Source organism: Opisthocomus hoazin, chromosome 1 (genome assembly GCF_030867145.1).
Source record: "Opisthocomus hoazin isolate bOpiHoa1 chromosome 1, bOpiHoa1.hap1, whole genome shotgun sequence".
NCBI classification, from domain to species: Eukaryota; Metazoa; Chordata; class Aves; order Opisthocomiformes; family Opisthocomidae; genus Opisthocomus; species Opisthocomus hoazin.
Window position 1 is genome coordinate 69,331,360 of NC_134414.1, and position 16,345 is coordinate 69,347,704.

Below are 16,345 nucleotides of genomic sequence, written 5' to 3' on the forward strand. Positions count from 1 at the left end.
TTAATTCTAAAATAACAGTTAGTAAGTGTATGGAATAAGCAATAGTGAGCAGAGTTGTGATTTTTGGTATGAAATCTAAAAGCTGAAAGACAGGGGACAGTATTTTTAGAAGCCACATTCTGAGGGAGTCATTGCTCAATAAAGAGTGAAAGCTTCAGAGTTACCAGGACGCAATGAGTTACTGCTCATCAACTGAGCGGTGGTAAATGACTACAGTGCACTTTTCTCTCACCCCAATTACAACTTACAATCGCTTCCTAGCAGTGATCAGTAGCTTGGGAACAGCATTTTCCTAGAGCAGCTGCATACCTCCAGTGCCAGAACAGCTTTGTGTACAGCCACACTATAGACATGGTCAGAAGTGAACATGGATTTGTCTGTCCTGTTCTATTTGTCTGGCCTTCATTTCGTGATCATTTCAGGAAATATGAGTGCTCTACTAAAAATAGCAATGGCAGTTTTCTATGTTAGTTTTCGATGTTTTCTTAGGTTTCCTTGTTTGAGGGGGACTATGTTTCTTTACAGTTTAATCTGTACTTCTTTAAAAGTAGAAAACGTCTGCTTCTCTTCTGGCAGAGGTTAAAACTAGGTTAGATCTTAGTCATGGTTTCTTCACAGCACAGCTCCAAATAGTACAGTTAAGGAATTCCACCACCTTCATTATACTTTTACGCTAGTATATTCTTTGACCACAAGAGCATGCAACACAAATGGAAAGAACTCATGGGCAATAAACATACCAAGCGATAAACAAGACGGAAGGTTGAGAAAGTTGCCTGTACCATTTGCCCCTAATTGTTTCTAAGAAAACTGTATTATAGCAGAAGAACCAGACCTTAGAGTAGCGAGAGGAGCTTTTCTTCCTCCTGCAGAAAGTCAGGTCTTCCTATAGAAATGAAGGTCTGTAGTTGTGGAAGCATCATAAAGAGCAATAATACAGTTAAATAAAACGGGCCCTAGTAGTCTTTTCTCTATGATGTCTAATTCAAGCGGTAAACTGAAAAAATATTTAGCTCTTGCTAAATAGCATGTTTAGCTTTTGCATGGTATTTTACCTCTGTAGACCTCTGAAGTTTTGCAGAAGAAACTGTATATATATATCTCCTTCTTTTTATAGGAAATATGAGTGATTTATCTGAATTAACAGTCAAGCATCTCTTGACTCCTATTCAGCTCCATGCCCATTACAGTATATGCGGCATTGTCTGTGTGATGCAGCAGAATGCCGGGAGAGGAATGGCTCCCATGGCAGCTCCGTGCAGCACATCCCTCGCCACAGGAGCCGGTTGACAGGAGATAAGATAGCTGATAGCTGATAGGAGACTGCCCCACTCAGGACTTCACTTCAGAGTGTGATGGTGAAGCAGAAGAGCTCATACAACCCAGCTGTATTCACAGGAATTTTCACCTATGTTTATTATTAGGTGTGGTGGGTTTTAACTTCTCAGTGTGTTATTTCTTTAGTTAACGCTGCTGAGACTTCATTTAATTTTGTCATGTGACTTCTCCTAGCCAAAACAGCTAGAACAGATTATTTTTTATTAAATTTCGTTTCCTCGGCAATTAGACCACTTCTATCTATCCAAATATAAGCTTATGTTGCCCATTTTATAGGTGGATGTGTATGAAAAGATAAAAGTTGCGTGCTTTAACTTTTCTACAGCCGTTGCAGTCTAAGTGCTAGCAGAAGGGAGGTCACGCACACAAGTTTTTGCATTTGGTCCATCTGGATCCCAATCAGCATCCCAATATTTTACTTTGTGCAGAAGAAATCAGCCATCTTCGGTTTTGCCTGTCCAGAGCACAGGCGGATGGCCCTGCCTGCCTCTGTACTAGCCGGAACCGGCGGCTGCAGACGCACACTGAGCTCTGATGCTGCACAGGGACCTGAATGCAGAACTCCCACTGCAGTTCCCAGAGCTGGGGCGTTCCTTCTTCCCCACAGGATGAGGGACAGTGCTTTACCATCTTAATTCAGCCTTTAACAAGGAAAAACGATGTGATATTTTTAAGTCAGAGTTTTGCTAGCCTCCATGCACAGGAAGGTTTTAAGAACCTTGCTGTGGAGCAGCAAGAGCCAGCTGATCCTTGACAGCAGGGATCCGGGCCCCAGGCGGGCCCCAAGGCCGGCCATTCCCTCCCCGATCGGCTCCATCCCGCAGGGACTGAGCACGGTGGGCAGAGCCAGGGCTAGTGATGGCGCCCGTCGGCAGCCCTGACACGGCAAGCGGCGAGCCAGGGCTGGGGTCCTGTCAGGAGCAGCTGGGGACCGGGCTGGAGCCTGACCCCGCCATAATGCCGCCTGGGAGTGGGCCCAGGGGCAGGGCGTGCATGGGCATCCCAGGGGAAGCCAAGCGGAGCTGTGGAAGCCTCCTCCTGCCCTCAGGGGCCTGGCCATCCTGTTTTCAATTTGTTCCTCCACCCAGTTCTGCAGGTCTGACACTCCATGTGGCTTTTGCCGTGGTGTTCCCCTGTTGCTTCTCAGTCTCTTTGGTCTTCTTTCCAGTCTGCACACATTTTTTTTCCATTCGTGCAGGACACTATTGCCTGTCCACTGTTCCAGTCAGCCACTGCAAAAGCGTTACTCAGCTTTAAAGTTGGCTTATCACGTACCTGATGTTAAAGTGTTTATTTTTTTCTTTATTGCTTTATGGTAGACACTTTATGACCAAAAATAGAGTCATTTATCTAAAATTGAGATTCCCAGCTAGATTCAGTTTGTGATTGGTTGGTGAAATGCGGCACAAGGACATTCGTTAACAGATATCTTTCTTTTCCACAGCAGCACCCTTTTTTATCCTTCAGTACTTAGTTGCTGGCCAGTGTTATGAGCAAACAAATAATTTGGAAATGTTTCAGTATCTTTAATTCCTAATTCTTTCAAGGAAAGACTGTTCTTACCATGTTTGCTTGTTTGTTTAATACTTTTATATGTACAAAATCAGGTGGGGGGCTGTTGCACTTGGTAATGAAATTGCATCCCCTTTGAAAGGGCTTTTCAGACCCTCCTTTGTGGAAGGTTTTTCGGGTGACAGCTAACGGTAATAAAATTTTAATATAGCACTGACTTCTGTTTTACTTTGTTTGAGGAACACAGATCAGCTAATGGCAACTGACGCCAGAGGTGACATGAATTCCTGGTGAAATAAAGTTCTGACAGAGGGGCAGATTTGTGTTAGAGCTGCATGGAAAACAAGAAATCTGTGTGAGATCCTATTTCCCCTAAAAGGCAAAGGAAGAAATATAATGGGTTCTGGTTTTGTTATACATTCATTAAAAATATTCTGATTGGTACTCTACATGAAAAAAAGGATGTGGAAATGTTTGGGTATCAGATACAAGGGGGAAGAGAGATCAAGATACTTCTGAAAAATGAGTGATTATCAACCTTAGACTTAAAAATATTTTCTGAGTCCAACCTCAGTAAATAGAAGATGATTCTGCCTTCCATTATCTTAGAATTACGTTTCTGAGAAATGCTAGAGCACATCGTTGCAAATTAAACTTGGCGTTGTGGCTTCATCATCTTGGCCCATAACATACAGCCTGATAGATGTGTTGATATGACAGCTGTAAGCTTTACTCCGTGCTCTGAATACTCATCCCTTGAGAGAGCTCATCCTTCTGTATGACCAAAGGATGTAAATGAGCTCCAAAGGGTGTTTACTTCCATCGTTCCCTCTGTCATTGATAGTCACCAAGTTTTCTTTTCACAGATTCCCTTTTTTGGCTATGCCTTTTTCAAATAGTTATTCAGATGAAGTGAAGAGCAGGAAAATGTCATTACCCACAGGTGCTTTTGTGTCTTTGGACTACAGTATAATTTTGATCTTCTACCTAGATTTGGATCTGGAGTAGACTTAATAGCACTAATTGCTCAAATGCAGTAGAAGAAGACAGATCAAGCTAACACTGTCTAATGTGATGAATACTTACTGCTTTTACCAAATGCCACTGTATTATTTTCCAAATTCTGCAATTTGGAGGATACTGCAAGTTGTTTGTTTAAATACTTGAACATTATTTTTTTTTCCCTTCTGATAATATTACAGAAGTACTTTTTAATGAAGACTTGGACAGATAGATGGTGTATTTGTTTTCACTGAGACATGATAGTAAGCTAGGATTAGAAAGAAAGACAGATGAAAAAGAGGAAATCTTACAGAAGAGACATGCAATGGAGCCCATAAGAGGCATGTAAACAATTTAACAATGTTTAATGACAAAAAGTACTATAGGTAATGTTGAGTAGTGCTGCAAGGTAAAGCAAATATACAATGCTTAAAGGTATTCCCACAATATTTGTTTTAGGCAAAAATTTCATTATGTTTTCTTTTATTACTACTGTATTTCACTCTAATTTTCATGGGTGCAATTCAACACATTTAAAAAACATAGTTTTCTGAACATTTTGTATCTGTGGACAGAGAATATGTCATTGTTTTATATAATACTTCATATGACATGGAGCAAAAGAAATTGGGTTAGCAAAGCTAGTTTAGTTCATTTTCATCTGTTTTCTACGTTTTAGTCATTTTAGTTATTACGTCAATCTATGTCAAGCTTTTAATTTGAAACATCCATTTTATTACCTTTTGCCAGCAGGTTATATAAATCACTGAAATGGAGAAAGATATGATCACAATGCCTTGCTTTTCAGCAGTCCCTGGTTCTCCTCCTGCAGAGCTGTTACTCACAGCCACTGCTAGAGAGAGCAGCTCTGGAGCAGCTTGCAGTTTGTGTAAGCGCTTGAGTTTGCTTTCTGGTCTGGTCGGCAGAACCTTACTGTCATTGCGGCACGTCTGCCAGTCTGAATGACAGTATTGCTTGTATTACTGAACAGGACACCAGTGTATGCCATAACATCCTGATCACTGAATTTATAAATGTTTCTTTTTCTTTACCAGCCCAGCATGTTATGTATGAATATTTTAACAAAATACTATGCCTTTTACTTCTGGTGGTTAAAATCAAGGCTATTTCTCAGAGCTTTTTAAGATATGACTAAGACAGTCTTTGCCTTTGGCTTGAATTGTGTAGTTTGATAATTTGCTGCACAATCAGGTCATCGAGTATATTTTTTTTTTGGTGTATTTTAGGAGAATGGCACATAATAAAAAGTACACTGGAGTTTATAGTGACTTTATCAACTTTTCTTATGGTAAAATATACCTGTGTAAAGTTAAACAACATGGTTCTCTAAACGACTCATTTGCAAATAGACATATAGACAACATGCATCATTTTAAGTCATTTTATATCCTGTGAAGTATAAGCTTGTAATGTTTTGTCTGCCTTTGCAAATAATATTAAGAAAAGATTTCATCATTAGAAATCTTCTGAAAAGATTTCATGATTAGAATTAGAATTTGAGAAGTGATCACTAAAGCATATTTTGCCTGCCACCAAGTTTAAAAAGTTGTCTTTTTCTGTAAAATAAGTAGATAGTGTAAGTCAATTTTACATTTTTATTGTTAATAAAATGAGATAAAAACCTGTATCTTTAGAAATCCCACTTTTAAAAAATAGTGATTTTATTTGAGGCAGTCTTTTGTCTGTGTATTATACATTGGTAAAGACAGTTTATAACAGACATTTGGTTATAAAACAGGGTTTTTGTTTTATTTCTTCTTACTGTTATTCACACCAGTCTATTTTATTGTAGAGCAAGTGCAAGCTGACTATGCTACCATGAGGAGTTAATGGAAAATTCAGGCAGCTATTACATATAACTTGGGTTCTTTTCTCTCATCTGAATGCTAAGCCATGTACTTTTAGGATTGATCTAAAGACAATTTATCTAAAGTTGATCTAAAGATATTTTTTAATATGACTCGCTGGTGGAATTGCTTTTGCACATTTTATTCATGGAAGATACAGTTTATAGCCAAAACAAACAAGTGACTAGGTTAGTCTGCAGAGAGACTGCATGCAAGCATTCCTTGCATCATTCCTCATATAAAGGGTTCTTCCACACTTGTAGGAGTTTCTATTTTCTTAATTTCTTAGTAATAGTTATTATAGCATCGGAGGATATTTTAGAATTATCCACTAAAAATTCCACTTTAATATAAATAAAACAGTTAAAACATTTATTCCACAAAGTTATTAAATATTTAATTTTTGCAGATTGTGAGCTTTCATTAAAATATGAAAGGTCCCAAAATAAGCTGATACAACTCCCACCTGATTTAAATTGAAAATCAGATTCCTGTTAAACTATGTGTTTTGCAAAAGTGGCACTACACCTCTTATAAGGCAATCAAAGAAAATATTTGAGAGGCTTTTATATTATTTATCTCTTCAGACTTTGAACTTTTCGATTGAAGACTGTTTTCTTGCCAACCTTCCCTTAGAATATCAGTAAAATGGAGAGAAGCATCTAGTAAAATGTCCTAGGTATTTTATAACATATATACCAAATATATGTGAACAAAACACAAGTTCTTCAGAGACTGCTTTAGACCTGTGACATTGTATTTGGAAGCAGAATTTGAATGTCTTTGTTAACGTTGAACTAACTACAGAGTCAGGATCTTATGTAGTTATTTTTTCTAAAACCGTATTGCATCTGTGTAGTCTTCCTGAATATAAACTGCAGAAGAATATTAAGTGTACCAGTTTATACACAGAGTTATCCCACTTCAATCAATAGAATTAATGTAAATTTGTACTGTATTTGATAATCTTGCTATCTGGTAATTCTTATGTGGCATTCGCAATGAACTGTGTGGGCAGAGAACTGTTTATTCCCAATTTAATACTAATAGCTGTTAAAATGTAAATTTCCCTAGGATCTTGCTAATCTATGGTCTGCCGAGAGATAACATATTGCGGATTGACATTTCATCAAATTCAGTATTAGACATGTAGTAAAACCTACACTGATGAATTATCTAGTAAACTTGTAATATTCATTTTTACTTTGTTATACAATAGCTGTGTGTCAACATGACCAATGAGAAGATACACCAGTACATCAATGAAGTGCTTTTCCTACAAGAGCAAGCAGAATGTATACAAGAGGGAGTTGCCATGGAAACGGTGTATTCTCCTGGCAACCATACTGCAGCCTTGGATTTTTTCTTTCAGGTAGTTTTCAGATCCATTTTACACCATGTATATTAATACACAGTCTCTGCTTGTTAGACTAATACAAACTTTTATCTACATTTTCTGATTTATGAATCTGTAGAGAAGGTTATGGGTCCAAAGAGCTGATAGAGAGGGCTGTCATAACTGCCCTCATAGCTCAAGGGTTAACAGAGCTTTCTAACAGTCCAGGACTGAAGAAGATGTAACAGAAACTCCATGCCTGTACTTATTCACACATAGCGTCTCTGTATCGTGCCATGTCGTTAATACAGCTGTAGGACTGATGAGTCTCTGTTGTAAGCCTGACAGTTTCTTTTGTGCCTGAAGCTAGCTTCTGGAGTATAACTTCTAGGAAGGAAGTAGCCCAACCAATTTCCGAAAACATCGTCAATAGTTACCTTTTTTGGCAACTGAAATAATATTCCCTACATTTCTTGCAGAATTATCTGATATGCATAGCCTTACCAGCCTTGGAGACTTACCAGATTTTAACTTTTCTTAGAGGTGATACATGTTTCTGTTTACTAAATTACAAGCTGTGTTACTCTACAAGAAACAACTGAAATTCTACTGCTCGTGTATAAAGTGAGAAAAATCTATTTTTTATTTCAGAAACCATCGGGCTTTTTATCAATGCTGGATGAAGAAAGCCAATCTGTTTGGTCAGTAGAACAGAGTCTTTCTAGACGCATTCAATCTTACCTGGATACATCAGACACAAATACAGTATATTCCTCCACAAAAGATGGAAATGGTAACCTTGCCCCAAAGGATCAGGGCTCCACCTTCACTGTTATGCATTATGCTGGGAGGGTAAGTTGTGTGAATGATTGGTTACACACAGTTAATGAAAAAAGAGTAAACAAAGCAAAATTCTACATGGCTTCTCCAACTCCTGGCTATAAAAAACAATTCACTTTCTAGTGACAGATTTTCAGAGGAAAGCTTAAAATCTCAATGCAATATCTAGTGTATAACATCTGTAGCTGGTAACATATTGTGCAGAATTTGGGCTACCTAATTCTGTCTCCTAGATTGTATCTTCATTGTAAGGACTTTATGAAGAAGGTGGTGATTCAGATACCTCAGCATGAATGTTTAATGCCATTTTAGTTGACTATCACTTTGGTTTCAGATGTTATTCCAGGACACTATAGGTTCCTGTAGATCCTGTGCTCTATATGTAGATACCTTGGATACCAGCATGCACCGGGTAAAAAAAAACAAACATGTTTTTTTTGTTAGTAGTCCTAGTCAATTTTTTTCCCTTTTTTTCCAAAATCCCAGAACATGATAAGTGTCTCTAAATATGTCTGTAAAAGAGGATGAATCTTCTGTATTTCTCCTCCTGCAGTGTTCTCGGGAAAAGCGTAATCAATTCTGTTAAACAGGCCTCATACCCTTTTCTTTCCAATACTCCCACATTTTCACATTGTCTCCACAACCACGTGCAACCCAAAGCAAGCGAAATAGGTATGTGTTTAAAGGGATAATAATTTTTTTTAGATAATCTCACAGATTAGCGACTCTGTCATTACTCTGACACGCTGCCACTTTTCTCTGTTCAAAGCATGATATTTGAAATGAGCTAATGAATGTGGCTTGTATGGGCACAATATAATGGGGACTCTTATCACTTTTCCACAATTTCCACTGAAATCAGGTGAGAACATACACTAAAGGCTGCAGGAGTCAGTCGTTACATCTGAACAGCTTGTTTTGTGTCCTTTCACACTTGCTAAGGCTTATGCAGATGATCCCATGAGCTATCCGTCCCCTGATGGAGTCCCATAAGAGCTTTGTGCATAGCACATTTAGAAACTGCTTAGCTACTGTGCCTCGGAACCACTGCATCATGATCAGATGCACTGCATTGTTTATAACTGTGTTATTAGTTGATGGCTTTACGTAGTACGTCACTTTAAACCTGAGATCTCAGTGAAGCCTTCTGAAACCTGGATGCTCCTCTCTTTACCTAGCAAGACAGAAGAGATGAGTTCGATGAACAGGACATTGGGCAGCTATGATAAAGCCTTTTGAACAGAATGCATATTACAATTATAAAACAAATGTAGTAGCTTTGCTGCTGCTTATTGTGAGAGCTAATTAGAGCAACCTTCCTTCACATGATTTTCTGAGTAGCAAATGCAGGGGGTTTATCTGGTATGCTGCTAAAAAAATCAGTTTGGATTCAGAAGGGAGTTCTATGTGCTGGTTAGGGTAAGAACACCAGAAAAATAACTCTAATCCATGCTCCTAAAGATACCGGATGACACACTTTCTGCTATGATGCATATTTTGGGTGGAACCCATTTATGCTGTTGAACACCCAGTCAGTCAACTATTGATAGTAGCTACTCTTATGAGGTGTGTTCAAGTCTTGTCTCCAAGTCACCAAAAAAAGGCTTGCTGGCTCTGTCATATCTCAAGGTAACATTGTATGCCCTGAGCTCTCCAGAACAGATGAGAGGTTGGAATATGCACGCATAGGCTTCTTTAACCAGATTAGGGTCCTTTACAGCAATATAAATGGGGAAAGGCCTATTTTGCGGCATCTCATTTGGAAATGAAGTCGATGGAAGTGCTGAGCAGTGTTCTGACGCAGGCAAATTTGTTCCTGCCCAATGATAGAAATGTGGTCATTATGGAAAGGACTATTTGTGCAGTGCTTAAATTCCTAACCTAAATACTCTGAATAACTCCCTGGAGGCACTTCTTTCATTGTAAGGCCTTCTACTTAGACTCTAATTATTTGCCAAAGTTAAATGTCTTAAAATACCTCCACTACTGGGACTTTTCAATAGGAATGCAGGCACACAGTGATTAGATATCAGCACAACACACATTTTGTGAAACTTATTAACACTGAAAGTGATAGAGGTAGGAAGTGCCCATGGATTCCAGATGTCTAATTTAATTTATAAATTTGTTCTATACTTGTTAGGTGGAGTTCCGTTGTGATTACACAGATTTATCACAGTAGCTCTAAAAGGTTCTACACACCAAAAAAATGACATGGGAGCAGCAGCAAGGCAGATGCATTAAAATCACAATCAGAATAATAAGCACATTTGTTCAAAATGAAAAAAATGTTTGTCTTATTCTCTGAAGAAGCACTCAGTAGGAAAATTTGTTAAGATCAGAGATTCAGGAGCCTTGTTCTGAAAGTTAAACTGTGAGTGGTAAGGAGTAAGTACGCTTTTCATTAACATGTGTTTTAGCCTTGCATGGTTGTTTAGATTTGTTTTTTTATAACATAGACACTTGGTTTGACCTTTTCCTAATAATAGTAATGACATTTAATCTAAAAGTATGAACAAATAGACAGCTCTCCAAGTAATGTAAATTCACACATTCTTTTGAAGTCAATGGAGATCCTTTGATTTACATTGGCCAAGGAACTATTCCAGACAGTCAGGTTGTTCTTTGCATCCTTACGACAATAAAATGGTCAGCCCTGCCAAAACAGAAAAGTTTCTGTGCAAGTGCTTAATACTCCTTACTTTAATAGTGATTGAGCAAAATCCTTAAAGACACTTGCATTTTTGATATCTCATGGAACTATTATCTAGCTATCATAGATTGAAATTGCCAGTGATTTACGTTACATATTTACATAAGATCTGATGATAGCATTACTGTAGTAAGTGATGACACAAACTGAGTTTATTCTGAGACTAGTACATCTTCACAAGTTGATAAGTTGAATATGAAAAACAAGGATTTTAAAAATGCTGATGCTGTTCTTTAGATTGTGCTATTACTACATTTAGTAGCTTTCTATAGAAATCATTTGTGATTTATGCTTTAGGAAAATTGTTAAAGAATCATACTTTTAAATACATCAGGTTTTTATTGGCACTAAAAATAAGAATTTCATACATAAAGTAACAGGATAGTTTGGCAGGTTTTGAGAGCCATTTTTATATTTTGATATCAATTAAATTAGTCTAAAGTGAGTGAAGTATAAAGCAATCTTTCTCTGCTTTGTTACTTTCAGAGATCCCCAAATGTAAAACAAGGGGGCTTGAGTTTATTGTCACTTACCACAGTTTTTCACTGACTGTAGCTCCTTTAACTTGGTAAAGCTTCTTGTTATTTACATGAGTGTAAGATGAGTCACACCCAGAGGGTAGAAAAAGAATTTCCAGTAAAATGTGACAGGTAATTGAACATGAAATTTTTCACTTCTAGGCTTAATAATTTCTATTTGGGTGATGTGTCTGGGCTGATGTTTGTGGAGGAAGTCACAATGCATGCAGGCTCTGTGTTAGAAGGTGAAGGCAGACGTCCTGATTTCTATAAGTAATAAAAGTTGTAACTGCAATGTAGTTCACAGCCAATGTGAAACAGCTGCTCCTCCAAGTCATCTAGAGGAAAAAACTCACTGATATTCTGTGTTCACCCTGGTATGAATCTCACATGGACGCTTGTAATTAGGGCTCCTTTTCATCAGTAGTTTATGTACGTAACTCAAAGGCCAGAAAGAATTGGGTTCGTATCTTTACTCAGGCACTTAGAGTAGCTATTTTAGCAACTCAAAAGTGCAGTTATACCTGAAAATACAGCTATTAAAAATACCGCCTCACTGAAGAGACATACTTTTGTGTATTTAATTAAGATTGACAGACAAACTTTTGTGAACAAAACTGGTATCTCTAGCTTTGTATTATGAAAGAATTACAGCTAATATAGATGTGTCCATTCAGTTTTAAAGACCTCTAACATGTTCGTACCTTAACGTTTTGTGTCAGGATACTCATAGGAAAATTGTCTTTTCTTCCACAGTCAAGTCTTTTTGACTGATTGTAGTTGTGCACTGTCAGGTATTGCCCATTCCCTTATGTTTATGCCCAGTAGCTTTTCCTAGGACTACACATGCCATATTATTGATCCAAGCCTAATGAGCCTTAGACCATTCCCGAAAAAGCAGTACTGAGAGAATAAGAAAATAGGCAGTGGGTCAGAAGTGAAAAAAAGGAAGCACGAGGTTGAAGTTAGATGAAGGCAGCATATGAGAAGAGTCTCAGAGTAATGTGTAATGGAAAAAAACCCAGAGAGTTTGGATCCATACTTGATTTTGTGGCGGACGCAACACTTGAAGACAACCTATATGTATGATATCATTCTGAGAGACCTTTGATTTTTTATTATTTTCTTAACTGTTTTGGAATTAAGAAAGTGGAATAAGAAAGGAAAACAATGTGGGCAAGTAAGCTTCTGCACATAGAAGAAATCAACACAGGGTGACATTTTTCAGTGGAAGCTAAGAGAGAATACTGTATTACACAAATGTGACAGAATGTTCTTGTGGAAGAAAGAAAACAACTTTTTCTTAATTTCTCTTGAATTTTACTATTATGTCTGCATAACACTAAATCTGTCTTTTTCTGCATGGGCATTATGATATGGTTGTTAACTATACGAGCACACGCTTAGCAAAGGCCACTGTGAACATTAGTACTTTATCATATCAAGTATTTTACTTTATTTCCCCGTTTTAATTTTGCAGCTGAACAGAATCCTACCATGCCTTGACACATTATGAGTCTCTTCTAAGAACTATTTAATGTCTTGGTATCTAAGTGCTATAAGACATAAGGCTTATCTGTTCTGTTCAGGCAGAAGGTAGAAAAGTGATTTAGTTTTGTATGACTAAAAAAAACCCTAGTGGAAGGCTTTATCTGAAGGTTAACACATTTCCCCAAAGACTGGCAGCCTGATCTCTTCTGGAAATATTCTGCTCATCTGGGGCATTGCTTTGTTTCTGATGCCTAACATGAAGGTAGGTGTTCTCAGCTGCTTCTCGCAGAGACTGCCTGTCTGGCAGCACCAAGAGAGGAGAGGCACACCAGTTCCACGCTGCACACAGCGAGCTTGCCTTGAGAAAGAGAAGTGGGTTTTGGGTGCAGTTGATCAAAGCATCTGACCATCAGCTGAAACAATACTAAGAATGTGTAATACTGAATTTCTAGGTACTTCTATTGATAAAGTTAATATTTACATTGTGGGCTCTCACACAGTGAAGGGCTTCACATGTGTTACATCTCTGAACTGTCAGCCTTACTGATAGTTGAGATTTTTGAAGAATAACATTCCATCACCGAACTTTCTCGAGGATTCAAAGTTCTTTTTTCAATTTTATGGAAGAATTAACATATCAATAAGTAAATCAGAAATATATTGTCTTAGCACAATGTCAGAAGACACAGCTTTGCCTAATAGCATACCAGAGTTTGAGATAATGAGCTATTTGCCCCATTGTTCCTGTAATCTGAATAATAGGTCATCATAATTTAAATTTCTGCAGTTTAAATTTATACTTGAATTTACAAATCAGAGAAGCCACTTGTCGCTTTTTGTCTTGCCACTATTTTGACTTCTAGTACTGTAATAAACGGATCAGACCTAAAGACCAACTTCTTTGCTCTATAAACCAGTGCACGTAATGTCCTGTGAGTGCAGATCAATGTCTGTTCCATTTCTCAGCTATGTGCATTTCAAAAATACCTCTCAGCTGTCAGCTTGCCTTCACTAAGGCGATCTTCTCTGAAATGCCTTATATATCCCAGGCAGACTCTGAAACTGAACCTCTAGATCAAGAGACAAAAGGAAATGGATTAATCAATAAGGATGCTTTCATTTTCTTTATTTTTTTCCCCAGGCAGAATCCCCAGACATAACAATCAAATCAGTCTAGTCTAAGCTATACCAAGGCCTGTAAAGGTTACTCTGCAAAGATTCTCTTTTTCAGGCAGACGAGATAGTCATGCTTTTGCTCACTTTCTCTCTCTTTTCTTTCTTTAAGTAGGCTTGGTTTTGGACTTCCACTTACAGGAGAAAATAATAGATCTCTTTCCCCCATTCTCCTACTTTTTTCCTAAATAGCTGCTGGTTTCAGTATGCTACTATTTCTATCCCAGTGTTAGAATAAGACTTTACAGACTATATAAAATTATTTACTTCAATTATTACTTAACAAGACTTGTTTGGGGAGGGTGAGAAGCCCAGTGATCCTAAGAAAAAGTGGCATATTCAAGCATTTAAATATCACTCACATTAAATTCTGGCAGAAAATTAGCAACTACAAATGACCCTATATGCACTGAAATTGTCCTTGGACATGTTCTCAAAAAATTTCTCTTTTAAGTGTATGAACTGATTATTTTCTTACTAACTAAATTTGACAACACATTCAAAACTGTGAGTTTCTGAGTTACATTTTGTTATTAAAATAGTAAAATTTTCCCTTTTAACTGTGAATGCAGCCAAATCAAACTTAACATTCCAGGTGGCATTTTCTTATTTTGTTTTAGGGTTCCTGCTGGATCTGCCATTAACTATGAGTGCTTTTGGCCTATCACAAGATATGAAAATTATTTACAAAAAAAGAGTATTTGAAAGATTTTATGAAAATTATGTGTACATGTGGCCCTGTTGATAAAGTGTATTGGGAAATCCAGATAAAGGATTTATCTAAAATTTAGATCTAAGTCCCTTACCAAAGTCAGATGTTATGAGGGGCGATACTTCAGAAGAGAAGAGGTACAATGGAGTGGCATGAGGATAATTAATGAAGCAAAGAGGCAAGAGTATTTAAGAGGAACATGCAGTTCCCAAAATTATCTCTGTGCATATTTGGTGTGTGAGCCTTCTGTTTTCTGGGTGGGTTTTTTTACCTCTTATTTGTATCTGCTGATTCTCATAATATAACTAGCTATGCCAACTTAAATGACCAGAAAACAGGTTCAAAACAAATAAAATTGTCTTTTTGCATAGCTAGTAACTAGTGAAGCTCCCTGCCATAGACTGTTATAGATGCCAAAAATGTTAACGAGTTCTGGATACTTGAGGAGGAAACGTCAGTCAAGAGGCATTAAACACAAAGATGAGAGACAGCCTGAAGGTCAAGAGCTCCCTCATGGGCAGAGCTCTGCAAGCTGAGAGGGGAACTGGTGGGAGGCAGAGTGGAAGTATTCCTCAATATTTTTCCCTAGATATCCAAGACTAGATGAACATTTGGCCTGCCCCACTACCAGTGTGTTTAGGTTAAACTCTCTTGCTTTCTGAACTTAAATCAAGAAGGAAAGCAAATCCAAACCCTTTCTTGTTATAATCTCTTCTAATGAAATAAAATGCAGTGTGGAATGCACACTATTTTCTTTTACTTCAGCTAGTTCAGATAGTATGTAAAGATCTTGTTTCCTTTGGTTAACATAAACATGTAAGTTTACATACTGTCTACCTGAAAGAGTTAATCATGTAAAGCGAGATAGAGCAAACAGCTGTAATAAAGAGAAGTGAGGAGAAGGAGTATAATACTGGAACCGTGATCTAAGTGAGTGCACATTTTCTGTCTGAATCATACGGTATTTGTTTGGGTTTTGTCTCCTCAGAATAACTATCCACGGCGCTTGAGTGCCAATCAGTGCAGAGTTTTGGCTAGGTTTTTAGAATCCCAGTGGAAGAAAACTGGGGGACATATATGTACTTTAGGCAAAGTGCTGTGTAAGTTGGCGCCTCTGATGAGGGCAGGACTAAATTAACAAGATTGGCAGCTTGAAGAGGACTTCTTTCTTTTTCTGTTTTGTGGGACTGACGATGAATATGGAACCCTCAAGTGCCATTTCATTGAGTCTGTTTTCATGTCTTTAGGCAGTGAATTAATTTATCAAGTCTGTGGGAAAACTGCTAGAGCATTCGCAATTTCTTCATAAAAGGGAAACCTGCTAACTTTTATGTATATTATGTGGTATGAGAGATGTCTTGTGAATATAGTTCTAGAGGTTGGCGATGTATTATGTCAGCACCAGTGCTGAAACTTCTCCTTGTTTCAAACTAGGCACTTAATCATAATATAGTATCTCCCACTGCTACTCTTCCCACCAATACTAACTCTCTTCTTCTAATTTAGTCAAAGCCTAAGACACTCAATTAGGAACTGGCATTATGGATTTGTCGAATAACTTCTGTTAATTATCTTTTATGGACCAGTGTAGTAGAACATTTAAGTACACTAAGAGCATTTAATAGTATACTTAAATTATTCTAATAGTTTGCTAACTATGTTGTATGTTCTTAGGAGGTGCAATTAAAAATTATATAACATGGCATCTGTCATGAAAAAGAACATAATTCTGTTGTTATACCTTTTCTATGTCAGATGCCATACTAATTACATCATTTGACAATTACTAACTGTAACAGATTATACACATCCAAGTTGTATAATCTCTTTTGTGAGTAAGAT

At 37.5% G+C, this 16,345-nt stretch overlaps 1 protein-coding gene across 5 annotated transcripts in view; it reads left to right on the forward strand.

Moving 5' to 3' along the window:
* Nucleotides 1-16,345, forward strand: part of MYO16 (myosin XVI) — a 411,384-nt gene that overhangs the window by 297,171 nt on the left and 97,868 nt on the right. For all 5 annotated transcript variants that reach the window (XM_075424696.1, XM_075424706.1, XM_075424665.1 and 2 more), the window contains 2 exons: nt 6,940-7,092; nt 7,708-7,908. In XM_075424696.1, the coding sequence (XP_075280811.1) occupies nt 6,940-7,092; nt 7,708-7,908 (354 nt within the window). The remainder of the gene's footprint in view (nt 1-6,939; nt 7,093-7,707; nt 7,909-16,345) is intronic.